This window comes from Equus asinus, chromosome 1 (assembly GCF_041296235.1).
Source record: "Equus asinus isolate D_3611 breed Donkey chromosome 1, EquAss-T2T_v2, whole genome shotgun sequence".
Classification (NCBI taxonomy): Eukaryota; Metazoa; Chordata; class Mammalia; order Perissodactyla; family Equidae; genus Equus; species Equus asinus.
In genome coordinates this window covers 102,924,120-102,940,793 of record NC_091790.1, presented here as the reverse complement: position 1 = coordinate 102,940,793, position 16,674 = coordinate 102,924,120, and the positions used below count along the sequence as shown (strand labels likewise).

The 16,674-nt window shown below is 42.1% G+C and overlaps 1 protein-coding gene across 4 annotated transcripts in view; it reads right to left on the bottom strand.

The window, feature by feature from the left end:
- The window catches only part of GLI3 (GLI family zinc finger 3), a 264,358-nt gene that overhangs the window by 79,364 nt on the left and 168,320 nt on the right, over positions 1–16,674 (bottom strand). For all 4 annotated transcript variants that reach the window (XM_070504496.1, XM_070504497.1, XM_070504498.1 and 1 more), the window contains 3 exons: positions 8,352–8,554; positions 5,206–5,352; positions 520–721 (listed from right to left, as the gene is read on the bottom strand). In XM_070504496.1, coding sequence (XP_070360597.1) covers positions 520–721; positions 5,206–5,352; positions 8,352–8,554 — 552 coding nt within the window. The remainder of the gene's footprint in view (positions 1–519; positions 722–5,205; positions 5,353–8,351; positions 8,555–16,674) is intronic.

Sequence of the window (16,674 nt, the reverse complement as noted above, 5' to 3'; positions counted from 1 at the left end):
ACAAGGAAATCTTCTTTTGCCAGAGTTCCTCTGAATGCCATCCACATTTATTTTCCATTAGATTAAAAACCCTGATGTCACCTTTTTCTTTCTTCCTCCCAATGTACGCCTTTCCCCCAGTAGTAACAATTGTGAATTATGCCTTGCCTGGTCTTTTGATTTCTGCTCCTGTTCTTGCAGGGGCCACACCACCAGGTATGAAGTCAGTTTTTCCTCTAGAGAACTATTCTTAGTAAGAAGGGCCTGGGTGAAAAGATTTGCCTTACTCACCGTCTCTATCAAGTGGATTTCATCATAACTGAATAAGTACTGTTTCTACATGCGGGCAACTGACGAAAGTCTGCCCATAACTGGCTCTGGAATTCACTGTAATGATTTCTGACCTGCATCGCAGGCCAGGCCCAGTGTCACATGGTTGTAGTCTTCCTCACAGGTCGTCAGGACTGCAAATGCAGGTGCAGTGGAGTGCTGCTGACGTTTTATTAAAGAAACACACAATAAAGTCGAGAAAATACATACCTGATTGCACTTGCAGATAAGTGACCATAGGAGCCACTTGCTGAAGAGCTGCTGCGGGAATTATTGAGAATTGTGACCAAGGAGTTGGGAGACGTCCTTATCATGGTCTGAAGGTCAAAGCTATGATCGGACAGTGGTGAGATGGACAGTGTACGTTTCCGGCTCGGCCTGGCTGACAGCCGGGGGCTGGGGAATCTGGTGCCTGTTATATAAACAAAACAGAACCTGATTACCTGTGGTTGCACTCAGCACCTGTTATTTATTGCTTCTCGCCTGCGTGGAAGAAGCGAAGGATAAGAAGCCGGCAAATTGCGATGACAAGTACCTCTCCTCCCACTTATGATCTACTAGCTACAATTGAGGAAATTAGGGAGAAATATTTATCTTCCAGGGGCTTACCTCGGGGGAGCTCTGTTTATTAATGTGCAGGCAAAATGATAAATTGCTAAACAAAAGGGAAAGACTTTTATGTGTTATCCCTCTCATTTCTAGTGATTTATGAATCTGACGGCTGCTTAGATATTCCCATCATTAATTCACCACAAGCGACAAAGACAGTAGTTTCCACAGTTGCACCACACACCGCCCTCCCCACCCCAACACGCACCATTTTAAGGCAATGAGCCGAAGGAAAAAATGAATTAAAGCATCCTAAGATAAAAAAACTCAGCTTGGTTATGCCCTCATTTCCCCATGATTTCTGTAGTTATCTGATCCACGGTATACTTAAAGCTCTACTGAAACTACCGATAAATACATTATCCTAAATTAATGGTTCTCAATCGGGGGCAATTTTGCCCCCAGGGGACATGTGACAACATCTGGAGACACTTTGGTTATCACAACTCATGGGGTGCTGTTCACATCTAGTGGGTAGAGGCCAGGGATGCTGCTGAACACCCTGTGATGTGCAGAGCAGCCCCCCACGATGAAAAATGATCTGGTCCCAATAGTGCCGAGATTGAGGAACTATGCCCCGGATTCCCCATCATCTGACAGCGTAAGTCCCAAGAAACATTTAAAATTTTGGGACGTGTTTGTTTACAGATTTTTCAAGGTGGGGGGGGGAACACCCTGCATTGTAATGAGGTTTGAGGAGTCTATTTTAATTCTCTGGACTTGTTAGATTAATTAATTAATTAATTATTTCTCTGCGTTTATGAGAATTTTTAGCCTTCAAGAAGATTCCAGCAATGAAGTTCTAATCTGAAGGTTAGTAACTCACTCTTAAACGCGTGCCAACTTAATACAAGGCTTTTCACCTAGAGAGTTAAAAATTAAAAGCCCATTTGCCTTCAATTTGGTAGGTTTTAGAGATCTGAATTTCAGGGCATAGCTATGCACGTGGCCCACAGGCCCAGTCCTTTTCTAAGGTCATTTACCTTACAGAGCCATCAAACTAAGGTTTAATAGAAGAATGAGAACACAATCCCACTAGGTAAGAGACAAATAAAATTTGCTTATTTTTAAGTAATACTGGAAGGTTTCTATTTCACCGTATGAGGATACCTGCTTACAAAGACATGGCAATTTTGTGGTACCCAGAAAACTGAAGTAGGAATTAAGCCTTCTTTATAGAAAAAAGGTCTGGGCACTTGGGCTCCAGAAAATTCACTGGGAATATTTGCTTCATCAGAGATAGATCACGACACAAGGTAACAACCCAACATGCTTTGAGGTAATTTAATGAAATGGAATCGATGAATATGGAAAGACTCTATAGATAATATTATACAAATAAACAGATAAACTTTTTGGTTAATAAGAAACAAATCACAAACTGGAAATTGGTAAGTTAGTACCATCCATGTTTAAAACTGAAAAACCAATTTGAATGACGAAGGTGGTACCCACCCCAAGGTACATTTAAAATCGAGTCCCTTCATTTAGAATCCTATCATTACCAGCCTAATTTAGGGAATGTTAGTACAAAAACAGCAATCTCAACCATGTAACATCTTTTAGTGTTTAAATCAGAATCTTCCTTTAATTATAGCATCTGCCTTAAACATAAATGTTTCACATTTACTCATTACACAAAATGAAGCTAACTTCATCACACAGTATTTCAATGAAGAAATACATTCTACTTCCAAAAGATTCTAAGGACAAACCAGACATATGATCGACTTCCACATGATCCTCGACAATAACCTTCTCCATGAGACTCAGTGATCACTGGCAGAGTTAGAAGTAACAGGACATTCTAGACAGAGCTGAATCTCTGGGATGTCTCGAATTTTTTGAACCACTAACCAGATAAGAAGGCCTTCTGACGCTGACATAGAAGCCTATACCCGCCTCACATCATTCAAAGACAGAACCCGGGGGCCTCGCCTCATCCCTTCCATGGAACCCTTCAGGTTGCACACAGCCTGGTTGGTCCAGCTCCTCTGTTTTTCTCTCCAAGATAGGCATTTATTTAAGTCAGTTTCCACCAACAAAAATAGTATGGTTTTCAAGAGCCCTCATCTCTAGGATATTCCTCATAGAGATGAGTTGCTCTCCTGTTTTTTAAGGTCATTTGAATCCCGAAAGGTAGAATTAGAGCCAGAAAACAGAGTTGTTCATTCTGATGCGCAACACATCATACTACGCCTGCTGAAACCCAGGTATGCCCAATGTTGGCACATTTTAAAGTCAGCTACTCGTCTGAAACCAGTTTATTGTGGTTTCCGCCAATTGCAGAGTCCGAAAGATCTACAACTGTGGGTCAGAGGGGCCAACTCAATCCCAGGTCGGCTCTGCTCCTGCAGATGGGCATCCAACGAAGGAATTTAAAACTATTTCGCTTCTCCATTGGAAAAGTTTCCTCTGATTTAAATTCTGGGCTCTCTTCCTAGGTTCTGTCTAACTGAATGCTCTCCATTATTTTAGAGGGAAGGAGGGCAGCTCTTGAAGCACTTTTCAACCTTGAATATGGTCCTCCCAACCCCTGAATCACTGAACAAAGAGAAAGTCAGCATTTGGGGACAGCGACTGGGGATGCTCTTGAAGAGAACTGCTAAAACACAAAGTGAGCATTTTCAAAACTGCTGAGAGAGAAGTGGGCCAGTTCTTCACTGATCAGACCGCTTTCTGCTTAGATCTAACCCCAGGCATTCTTACTGTTCAACACAGATATCTCCGATCTGGCTTACCGTTAATTGTTTTGTTTCTCTATTCTAATAAAAAATTCTGACAAAGAAAAAGGAGGTTTACTTTTATGTGATGAATGATAGGACATCCAAATTCCTACTTAATGACAATCAATTTACCATATACTCAGGCAAATTAAAATTCCTTTAATTAGTTTTTACAAAGTAAAAGGGTAGCTTCATCCTTTATTTAGATAAAACCCGCCATTGCCTGACTAAACACATTCTCATCAAATAGAGAAGGTAATATGGCTTGACCTTCCAAGGATTCTCTCTTATTTTAATTCCTTATTTGCAGATTTTAAATAACTAATTTGCATAATAACACTGAACTCTTTTTTTCCCAACAATCCCTAATTGAAATGTGGTTATGAAGAATCTGAAATGTAAGCTCCCTACTCTACAAAGCAGAACAACAAAGCCTTGCCCAAGATGGAAGACGTTTCCTTCACTTTGTGTGTGGTAATGAACCTGCGGCGGACACCAGGGCAAGCTGAAGTTCCCACGTAACGGAGCTCAGTTAGTCCACGACAGGAAGGAGACTAAAGCCGTGGATCTTATCCTGTGTGGTCCAGTCACCTCCTCTCTATTCCAAACCTGAGGACTGAATTACAAACCAGTGCTACAGAGCTGACCAACGCACCCACTTCATCATGGAGAACCTATGCAGGCTGTAGACGGAAAAGCACAAGTTAACCACCGCGACTAAGAAAAGAAACAAACAAAACCTGAAGCACAGTCTCTACTCCAAGTCATATTGCTGCCATATTCAAAGGGGGGGGGGTCTCATGGATACAGACCTTGGAGGATGCTTCAGGTTCACTTCCTGGCACCTGACAAATGGATGTGGGCTTAAAGAATCTGAGTAAATGAGAACCGTTGGATGTTCTGAAAAGGGATGCTCGTAGGCTCATTTGTCTATACATCTAGATAAGTGACCCAAAGAAACCATCAGAAGCCTCGAGACACCTAAAAATAAGTAATATAAAATGCAGCAAATGATCCCATTTTCTTCCCCTGCTATGTACTGAAAGTAGCCCTTTCTGCTTTGGAAATGGTTTTTATTTTTCCTATATAAAAGGTCTCGGGGAAATATCATTTTTAATGTAAAGAAAACATAGGAGGCAAAATAAATCAATGAAAAAAATGTAAAACCAAGTCCAGATGTCTTTTTTTAAATTAATTTTAAAGCATAAAATATATGAAACCAAAGAATGACTGGGCAAAGTACATTCCTGTAATCAAACACGCTTCCTTATTTTGTTATCAAGACAATCAGGGCAGGGTACTTTTTGTATGTCTGCCAAATTACAATCACCTGCATCTTCCGGTTCATTGGTATCCCTCAGCTAAACAGGGAGTCCCAGGATGGCTAAAGCTGTGGAAGCTTCCAAGAGACCAAGGAAACCAGAGCACCAAATCTCAGTGGTTCCTCCTCCTCCTCTGACTTGAAACGTTACACAATCACCTAATCTTTGTATCTCTCTCTCCATTTCATGAGTTAGCATTGGCCATCCCCAGGACTACGGATGACAGCTCCATCACTTACTATCCATGGCATGAAGATATTCCATGTGGATGGCCCCAGCGCCGGCGGTGGCAGCTGACGGAATGATGTCTGCATAGGGGCTGCGCTGGCCGGCTAAGAGAGCCATCTGATGGTAGTATTCCGCTGGGCTGACTCCAGCGTGCGGGGCTAGAAGAGGAGACAAGAGAAGCACAGTTACTTGTCACAAGAAGGTCAACAAGAAGCTTTCCTTGAGACATCTCAAAGTCCGTTTATCGCCCAGCCCACATCAGCAATTCCTTTTATGGCTCATTCTAGTAAAACTTCTTTAACTCAAATTGTGCTTTCACTCAAGTCTACTAGATCTATCTTTTATTTGAAAATAAAACTCAAGGAAAAGGATAGAAAACAATGAAATACGTTCTAAAATGTTTGAGGTTAGTTCAAAGAAATCATCAAGAATTCAAAATAATTAAAATGTATATATGTACAGAACTCATTCCCATGTTTGCCTCCCAAAATAAAATAGTTTCTTACATCAAATCACAGTATGTTCACATTTTGTATAGTAGTCAACAACTTAGTAGACAGCTACGCTATCTTTCTGCACGTATTTAAAATACTTCCCGAAGCTTCCCGACAGGAGTGTCTGAGTCAGCTCTCACTACCTGGAGGACCCAAGGCTTACAAGTGGAAAAGATAGCACAGCTTTAATAACACACGACTGGGTGATAAGCTGCAATTTTATGTTCCATAATTTAAAAGCTCTTTTTTTCCATTACAAAATCAAAAGGAAAACATACCTATCAATCTGGAGCAATTTACCGGCAAGCGTCAGCTCTATAAGAGTGGGATAATAATTGGTTTCCACCTGCCAATTTATGTGCAAAAGCAGCAAGATACTGCAGGAGATCCTGAGGGTGGTCTCCAGATTCACGGAGATGGGATGCAAACCCCAGCCTCACCTCTCAGGGCTCCCGAGGTTGCTGGGAGCAATAAACACAAGGATGCATGGAAAGTGCTTAGCACAGCGCATTGCATCAATAATAGCTAGTTTTGCAATTATTATGTAGAAGCGCTGGCATTCTAAGACAGGTTTGTGTTTTACATTTGTGCTCATGTACTTTTTATACGTGATAAAGGTAGAGACATATATTTAAAAATCTTAGACTACAAAAGAGAAATATTGGTGACTCGACTTTGGATATCAATTGGACTCTTGAAAGGCAGGCAGAGGAAGGCAGAACAACCAATCAAAGAATGTTTTAATTCATATTCATCATCAAACAATATAGAAAGTAGATGATACAATGCTTTAACCAGAGGTACCACTTTCCACTTGCCCCACTACATTTCCACGAGCCAGGCGTAATTCCAAGTCCATTCTTAACTGGCCTCCCTGATTCCTCTCTCCCTCTGTTCTCCTGGTTAGTCATTTCCATGAATCCCCAAGTACTCCAGGGAGGTGACTCTCCATTTTTCCCATTGAAAAACCAAATCCCAAGCAGAAGAACTAACCCAGATTTGATTCTCTCATAGTTTTATTTTTGAAACGTGAATCTTACAAACTTCCAGTCATAAAATAAGTAAGTACTGGGAATGCAATGTACAACTTGATGACTATAGTTAATACTGACATATGCTATATTTGAAAACTGCTAAGAGGGTAAGTCCTAAAAGTTCTCATCACAGGGAAAAAAATATGTTTTTCTTTTTTCTTTTTGTATCTATACGAGATGATAGATAACTATACTTATTGTGGCAATCATTCCACAATATATGTAAGTCAAGGCATTATGTTATACACCTCAAACTTATACAGCGCTCTATATCAGTTATATGTCAATAAAACTGAAAGAGAAAAATGTGAATCTTGTCCAAATGGCAAAACTTGTTCTTTAAGGACTTTAAAGCATATTGACTGCATTGAGTCAGAAGAAGATGAGCAGGCAGTTGTTCTTGGAGCACAGCTACTCTTGGATGTACAACTGAGTGGATGCATACTGAGAAATCCCACGCAGCTCCCCACCGACTATTCCCACCAGCACAGCCAGCCGCAGGAAGTGGTCTGCATGGAGAATGTGGACAGTGCAGGGTCACAGCAGACACTGCTCAGTGAGACGGAGGGCACGGTGCTCCTCTGTGCTCTGAAACAAGCACCGGCGATTTGTGATCTGCTGCAGAGAACTAACTCAGAAGCTTCTCTTTGCAATTAATATGGCTTATGCAATTCTGGACCTTCATTCAGATTCCAGCAACTGTGCGCAAGCGAGTTTGCATATGTGTGTATGCGATGGGAAATGTTCTCCCCGAATCAAGGGAACAGTTTATAACCTGACAGTCGCAGAATACACAGCTCCAATTAAAGAGTCATGTGAAAGTAATGAATTGTGAGGCTAATAGAACCAACCGGAATTTGATCCTCGAGAGCCTAAAATGAGCATTAAGTATTATAGAATTAAAGTCAAAGTTTGTTTCTTTTCCCACACACCCCTCTTCCAGTTTTCAGCTGGCACAATCAAGGACGGGGGCATATACAAAGGTCTGGACCATCATGGTCTCTAAGACCTTGCTACTCAGAGCATGGTCCATGGACCAGCAGCACTCACATCACTTGGAAGTTTTTCTGAAGTGCAGAATCTGAGGCCTCACCCGGACCCACCGCACACGGAATCGCATCACCATTATCCCTGGGTGATCCATATGCACACCGGAGGTTGAGAAGCTCTACTCTAATAGACACATCTATATAAATGTGCCTCTCAGACATGCAGGACAGAAAAGCGTTCATCAGATGCTGAGCAAAACATACAGGATACACAAGCATACTTGGGGAATGGCTACACGGCCAGTCCAAGCACGCATGGAGCCGCAGAAGAGCAAGGATTTTGGAGTCAATGAGACCTGGCTTTGAGTTCCACCTCTGCTGCTCACTAGCCAATGGACCAGGCTGCCAGTTACCCGGCCCCTCTGCAAACTGCTATCCTCACCTGAAAATGGCGATAATAACCCCACCCTCATGGGGGTGCTGGAACGCTGCACTGAAAGCATGCACTTAATGCACTTTAGCACCTGGCATATGGGAAACGCTCAATAAACATTGGAGGTCCTCTATACCGCATCCCAGGGGAGGCATGGGACGAGGGGGCTGGACGTGTGGCAGCAGAACGGGTTGCTCTGAGACTTACCATCTGTGGGGCTCAGCCCCCGGGCTGCTGAGATCATGGACAGGGACGGGCTGTGCAGGGACCGGATGTAGTCCATGTAGGGGTTGATGTAGGAATGTGGAGGGCTGAAGGGGGACTCCGACGCTGCGGCGGGGTTCCGGTGCGGGGAGATCCTAATGAAGGGCAGGTCCGAATACGTTGGGCTACTAGATAAGGCAGAAGGCCTAGGAAAAAAGAAAACCAGACACTAGAGGAATGCATGAGACCAATATGTCCACGGGCGGAGGCTGGCTGTGAAAGAAAATACGTTAACACTTCAAGGGAACTCAAGGTGTCTTGGGGGAAATGATGCAAGGCATATATATTTCCACTACTATTAGCTTAAAATCATGGTGATAGAATGCAGGGAACGCTACTATACAATTATTTGGGCAAAGAAAATTGACCTTTGAGAAATTTCATGGTACCCTGAATTTTGGAAAATAAAGGTCAGTCTTTGGCTTTCGTCATGAGAAGAAATTCTGAACAACAGGCAAACGAGCTTAAAGTAGTTGCTGCGATTCTATTTGACCAGAACATTAATGTCACCCTTGAAAACTTACCTCTCACCATCATGGTGTTGCATTAAGAAAAAAGAAAGAAAGAACGCGAATTGATGTGGTCTGGAAGTCTGAGCATGCGCGTGGCAGAGCTGGCCACAGAAAAGAAAAGAGCCGAATTGCAGAAGTCTGTAAGAAACGTGAAATCAGACCTTCTGTATCTCAACGCTTGGGCTTTACTGCCGAGGGTGTTGGAGCTGTGAGTGAAACCAGTTCCACGGACCTGGGCTGCACTGTTTGGAAGATCCTCCTCCCCAGGAGGCGGCTGTCTCCTACACTCATTTTCCCTGTGGCATCCTGATTAGCCGTGTTCAGTGAACAATCAGTAATTAAGTATTCCTGGGACTAGAAAGTTAGAGAAGAATGGGCTTTGATCAAGCTCACGCCTCGGCTATAATGAGCTAAGGTAGAACGTAAGCTTTGGGCTGATGAAAATTAATTCTGAAACACACCTTGCTGCACTGTGCCCGGATCCGCTCCTGGGAACTCTTCCCCAGAGCGACTGAAGCCCCCGGGGACAGGCATTCTACAATGGTCAGCCTGTGCAGCCTCCCTTGCCACCTTGTTCCTTCTCTAATAGAAGAGGTTTTGTGTGGATAATCCAGTGAACTGGCTACGACAGGCTAAACCCTTGTGCTCTCCGCTTCCTCATTCACAGAGGGCATGGCCATAAAAAGGAGAGGCCGCGACAGAGATGGATCTACTGGGGACGGCAAAGTCCTCTTATGCCACTGGCTTTAGGAGTGAAATGAAAGGGAGGAGAAACACATTTTCTCTGCACGCCTCCTGAAGCAAAGGCACACGGCCGGCCGGTCTGGCCCGTCCCCACATTAGAGTGTGATCTTGGCAGAAGCCAGTGCCGCCAAGTGCACAGAGCAGCTGCCGAAACAAACGAGAGCAGAGATGGAGAGAATGAATTTGCTCTCGGGAGAAAATAAAAGGGTGAATCGTAGGGGGAGAGGATTTTCTCGCTTGCTCCTTCTTATTATTTTTTATTTTGAACTAAAAAAAAAAACGAGGCATTTGATTTGTTATTCAGATGCCTCTTTGGTGAAGAGAAATAAAAATCCTGAGTTTTCTAAATTTACATGTGGGCAGAGTGAGAACTCACCACCTGAAAATAGCCGTTTCTTTTCAAACTTGAAGCTTTCCATACACACTCAGAAATTAGTAAAATTACTTAGAGTGTACTCAATAGAAATCAGCATAATCTATTAGTCTATCCAATTTTAGCTCGCTACTACAAAACAAGTTACCTCTGTGTCACTGGTCAAAACCTAAGCTCCATTTGGACATGCTGCTACTTTAGAGCACAGGGGATGTTCAAATTCATTAATTCATTTTCTACCTGAAAGGAAAATCAATCCTTCTGATGTGTTCAAAAGTAATTATTACAAGGCCTTTCTGAGAGAATTGGATGATGACATAAGGAGATGGAAAGACATTCCATGTACATGGATTAGAAGAATAAACATAGTTAAAATGTCCGTTCTACCTAAAGCAATCTACAGATTCAACGCCATCCCAATCAGAATCCCAATGACATTCTTTACAGAATTAGAACAAAGAATCCTAAAATTCATATGGGGCCACAAAAGACCCCGAATTTCTAAAGCAATCCTGAGAAAAAAGAACAAAACGGGAGGCATCACAATCCCTGACTTCAAAACATACTACAAAGCTACAGTAATCAAAACAGCATGGTACTGGTACAAAAACAGGTGCACAGATCAATGGAACAGAATTGAAAGCCCAGAAATAAAACCACACATCTATGGACAGCTTATCTTTGACAAAGGAGCTGAGGGCATACAATGGAGAAAAGAAAGTCTTTTCAACAAATGGTGCTGGGAAAACTGGAAAGCCACATGTAAAAGAATGAAAATTGACCATTCTTTTTCACCATTCACCAAAATAAACTCAAAATGGATTAAAGACCTAACGGTGAGACCTGAAACCATAAGGCTTCTGGAAGAAAACGTAGGCAGTACACTCTTTGACATGAGTATTACAAGGATCTTTTCGGACACCATGCCTTCTCAGAGAAGGGAAACAATAGAAAGAATAAACAAATGGGACTTCATCAGATTAAAGAGCTTCTTCAAGGCAAATGAAAACAGGATTGAAACAAAAAAACAACCCACTAACTGGGAAAAAATATTTGCGAGTCATATATCTGACAAAGGCTTAATATCCTTAATATATAAAGAACTCTCGCAACTCAACCACAAAACATCAAACAACCCAATCAAAAAATGGGCTGGAGACATGAACAGACATTTCTCCAAAGAAGATATACTGATGGCCAATAGGCACATGAAAAGATGCTCATCATCGCTGATCATCAGGGAAATGCAAATCAAAACTACACTAAGATATCACCTTACACCCGTTAGAATGACAAAAATATCTAAAACTAATAGCAACAAATGTTGGAGAGGTTGCGGAGAAAAAGGAACCCTCATACACTGCTGGTGGGAATGCAAACTGGTGCAGCCACTATGGAAAACAGTATGGAGATTCCTCAAAAAACTAAAAATAGAACTACCATACGATCCACCCATCCCACTACTGGGTATTTATCCAAAGAGCCTGAAGTCAGCAATCCCAAAAGTCCTGTGCACCCCAATGTTTATTGCAGCACTGTTTACAATAGCCAAGACATGGAAGCAACCTAAGTGCCCATCAACAGACGAATGGATAAAGAAGATGTGGTACATATATACAATGGAATACTACTCAGCTGAAAAACAGAACAAAATCACTCCATTTGCAATAACATGGATGGACCTTGAGAGAATTATGTTAAGTGAAATAAGCCAGCGAGAGAAAGATAATCTGTGTATGACTCCACTCATATGAGGAATTTAAAACTATGGACCAAGAACAGTTTAGTGGATACCAGGGGAAAGGTGGGGTGGGGGGTGGGCACAAAGGGTGAAGTGGTGCACCTACAACATGACTGACAAACATTAACGTACAATTGAAATTTCACAAGATTGTAACCTATCAATAACTCAATAAAAATAAATTAATTAATTAAAAAAAAAAAGTAATTATTACAGGGGCTGGCCCCGTGGCTGAGTGGTTAAGTTCACGCGCTCTGCTTTGGCGGCCCAGGGTTTTGCCGGTTCAAATCCTGGGTGAGGACATGGCACCGCTCATCAGGCCGTGCTGAGGCAGCGTCCCACATACCACAACTAGAAGGACCCACAGCTAAAAATACACAACTATGTACCAGGGGGCTTTGGGAGAAAAGGGAAAAATAAAAAAATCTTTAAAAAAAAGTAATTATCTAAAAATATAAACATATTTGTAGATTTATGATGAGAGACTGGCGCAGCAGAAATGTAGAAAAGTAGACAGTTCAAGAAATCCAGCAGATGATACCCCCTAGAAAAGCTCTGGTGACCCACAAGAATCTTGATCTGAACAATATGAACTAAAAATCAGTGAAGGTAATGGCTTTTCTTACTTGTTTTTTCAATTTAGACAAAGATTGGAATCTTATTTTTCTAAAACTCTAGAATTGAGAAGGGTTGTAAGAATATTCCTAGAGGCTTAGATTCTATTTTGAAGAATCATGCAGGGGAAAAAAAATCAGCATCTGGAACACGAAAATTACAGAGGTCAGGCTGGGGCAGTCACCAGCCCCAAAGAAGCAAGGAGGCCAGAGACGGCCGACGGTTTTCTCTTTTCACCAAAGTCTGTGGACATCTGACGCCCACACCCTGGTCTTAACTTTCATTTGACCCATTCCCACAAGAAGACTGAAGACAACTATTAAAAGAGCTGCGATGAGAAGAAATCAAGACTTGGACACATCTTCCCTGGCAGGAATCCAGAGCCCCACTCTCCCTTTGCAAACCACTAAGAAACAATATCAGAGAAGAGGGCTGGCTCATCCTGGAGAGGAAGTCAGGAAACTTCACCCACTATGGTGAACGTCATATCCACGCATGTCCCTTCCAGAGAGATGATGCTGAAGAGATAGGGGGTCACCTGTTTCCAAACAAGGTGGTGGGTCATGCCAATAAGAGTGCAAATAGGAAATGCAAATAAGAAAGCTGTAAGTTAATCAATTGCCCTAAAGAAACAAGGCATCTAGTAGTCGATCCCAGGATAGGAATAGGAAATGTTTAATAGGTTCACTCAATGAGGGGTCACCAGGAATTCTGGAGACAGGTGAGTCAGACCACCAGAGCAGTGACACTATGGAAGGGCTCGGGTGCTGAAGGGAACCAATGGGGATGGCTGTGTGACCTTGGCTGCAATACACACCCTCTTTTGGTCCTTAACAGTACTATGGGGAAGAACCTACCTCACAGGGGTCTTGGCAAGTGGATATAAGTAAAGTCTCATATACTGAGCCTGGCATCTAATAAATGGTGAATACATGCATACATACATATATATGTATATAAATCACATACTATACTAATAGATTGCACGTCTAATATATACACACATACAATACAGACACATATGTACATATGCACATATATCCTCATACATACACATACACAGAAACATACACACACATATTAGGGATGGCAGATACAGGATACTGTGAGATTTTCAAACACTGAAATGTTGGAACCCTCTTTTCAAAGCAATTCTTACGGTGAAAACATACCTGTCTGCTTTGTTCCTCAACCTGACAATGCCCCGGAAGCACCTCCTTGGATTTTCAAGTAAAATCATAAAACCACATGAGCTGGTTAAGAACATAAACGCAGGAATTAAATACAGGAGTTTTGAAGGAACTGGATTTGAATTCAGGCTAGCTGTCACTGACCGTCCCTCAAGCGTAAGTTCCCTTGTACATAAAATGGGACAGTAGCCACTCCCCCACCGCTGGGCTGCTATGGCTGACCCACACTGGGCACTCAGGAAATGGTGGTGGTCGTTGATGTTCTTGTCAGAACCATCCAACAAAACTTGTTTTTGTGTGAGATTCTCAACTCAGCACACACATAGCCAAATGGCAAGACTTTTGGAGACTGGAGTTCCAGTCTCCTCGCTCTTCCAGATTCTTGGCAGCCAGATCGTTTGTTGGTTATTGTGTTTTTAATTGTAAAGCCAATCTGAGAGGGAAGATTAAACTCCTCAAATTGAATAGGCAGATGTGTGTTCACTGGTGTGTGGAAGAGCCATTCAAGATTACGAATTCTACTGAAGGTGAACTCTACTGAAGGAAGCGGAGCTGGGAGGGGTGGGGAAGGCAGTCACAAAATGTTCCATTTAAATGACATATATTATTCCACAAACTATCATAAACTTGACCTGGTAAATATTTGTCAAGCTTGCTAACAATCTTCATTTGACGATTACAGTAGTACCAGGAAAAAAAATTATAGGTGTCTCCTTCTTGGTTTATATTTTTAGGAGATACACACAGAGATTGAATTGAAGATCATGGTTGACCTCCCATGACTCTCTCTGTCTTTGTAGCTTTCCGTTCTCCCTGCGTTCAGGGGGCTGTATGTGGCTCAAGCATTGAAAGCTGGCACAAACCGCAGAGAAAAAAACCAAAATGACAAACAAACAAACATTCCGGGAAGAACAGTGTAACTGAGAATTGCCCAAGAACAGAGATTCCACGCTATTTATGCTGTAGCCAAAGAGGAGAGAAATATGCCTGTGACGCTCGAAGCTAAATCATATGGACTGTTGTCTGGGAACCAGAGATGTCCAAACTGTAGAGGGTTGTCTGGGCTGCCAGGGCACAAGAGAGGCAAGGAGCTGTTGCTCCATTTCCTCTGCATCTTGGCTCAAGCCTGCGAGGCCCAGCACGCCCACTGAAGGATAACATCCTCTCTATTGCTTCCACCCATTTGTCTTTCCAAGGCCACGAAGACCTACCGAGTGGCTGTCATTTTGTTTCATATTGCCCAACGGATAAATGAAGTACTGTTTCAGACAAGAAAGAAGGTGGGGATTATTTTGATGTTCTCCCAAAAGACAATAAAGCAATATAAAATTGTGTTTGTTCATCTGTGGAGATAATTTGACTGCAGATGAATGTCTTTATAAGGTCATGAAAACAGATTACCATGAAGAGTAGAGGATTCTTATTAGAGCATTTTTAACAGTATACTATGATAAACAAAAACAAAAACACGTATTGCAGAGAGTAACTGGACTTCTTAGAATGAAATATCCTCATATAATCTAATTTGTTACTGCCTTTTCATCTATCTTATTGGGTTACTAAAATGCCACAGTTAAAATCACAGTATTTAATCACTTGGATTACCCATTATGAGAGCACTAAACAAGGTTTATATGCTGGATTATTACAGTTTGCTTTCACATTGCTTGGAACGCTGGAAAGGTACACATACCCCTTGCATCTTTGCAGGAGGGTCCAACTACAAGAATACTGAAATGTTGGGGTTTTCTTATATAGCGAGTTTATTTTTTGTTTAATTTTGTTCTTTCCATAACAAGTAGACACTCTTCATATTCAAGCAGTGGTCTAACAGAGAGAACAAAGGGGAGTTATCCCTTATAATGTATTTTTAACCAACAAATTAATTATTCAATAAGCACGGTTTTAATAAACCAAAATTTGTAATAAAAAATTTTGCTTTCCATACAGCGAAGGAAACAAATATCTGAAATGTCCATGGTTAACATGCTAGACACTGTCAGAAATTTGCACGATCTTACACTTCATTCTTTCCTCTGTTCCAGGTCAGCTTCCAGATAACCTCCACCCAGAATTGTCACGTGACCCTGAAATGCACAGATGGTTGGGCTGATTACTGTCCACTTGGCACCCTTCACCCCAGAACCACCGCATGCCCTCGGAGGGTGGTTTTAAGGGTCTGAATCAGCTGGCTCACTTTCCCTCTGCATCCTACTATTGAGAAGCACCAGCAGGAGCCTGCAGTGAAGGAGGACAAGTCAGGGCATTTATTCCCCTCGCCTCCTCTAGCTAGCTAGAGTTCTGCTGGTAGCATTCCTCCGCGCACGGCCACGGCTCCTGAAGCATGACCCCCTTCCTCAGCGCCAGCGGTCACTGACGTTTTCCCGCCATTTGCACCTTCAGGTTAGGGGTAGTAACTCCTCCCAACGTTTGCTAGTCCTGGGGGCCTTTCCATCACTTTTCGACTGTTAACCTTGTCCACACCTCTGTAAATATCCACTCCAGTAAAACACCAGGACCCCAGCTGATAAGATGGTTCAGTTTCAAATCCTGTTTTCATCATTTTTGCAGCTAAAGAATGTTTCCCATGGATCTGTAATTGACTTAGGTCTGTTACAAATTTACCACATTGGATTTCAAGTTTTAAAAGCTACATGTGTATTAACCACACAGATCAATATTTCAATGATATCTTCATTGGAGATACATTTTATTGAAAATCCATTTAGGAAGAATCTATTATGACTTCAGCACTTGGGGAGATTTCAAAAAACATAATATATGGTCATTTGGTCCCTGCTTTCAAAGAGTTTATAGTCAAATGGGGTGAAAGGCACACACGCATAAGGAGTGTGTAAGAGTGAGTGTCAGCTCATGAGTGGCATAACCAAAAAGTACCAACAGGAGGCTTCCAGGATGCATCTCAGTTGTGAAAAATACGGAACATGAACCACGCTACAAAATGTTGATATGATTTGGATAGAAGTGGCTACTGAAGGTGAAGGTTAAAGCAGTACCTAATGTACACAGTAACAACACTGAGATGCTGAATATTTTCTTATATGGGGAATTTAAGAGCTATGGTTGATTA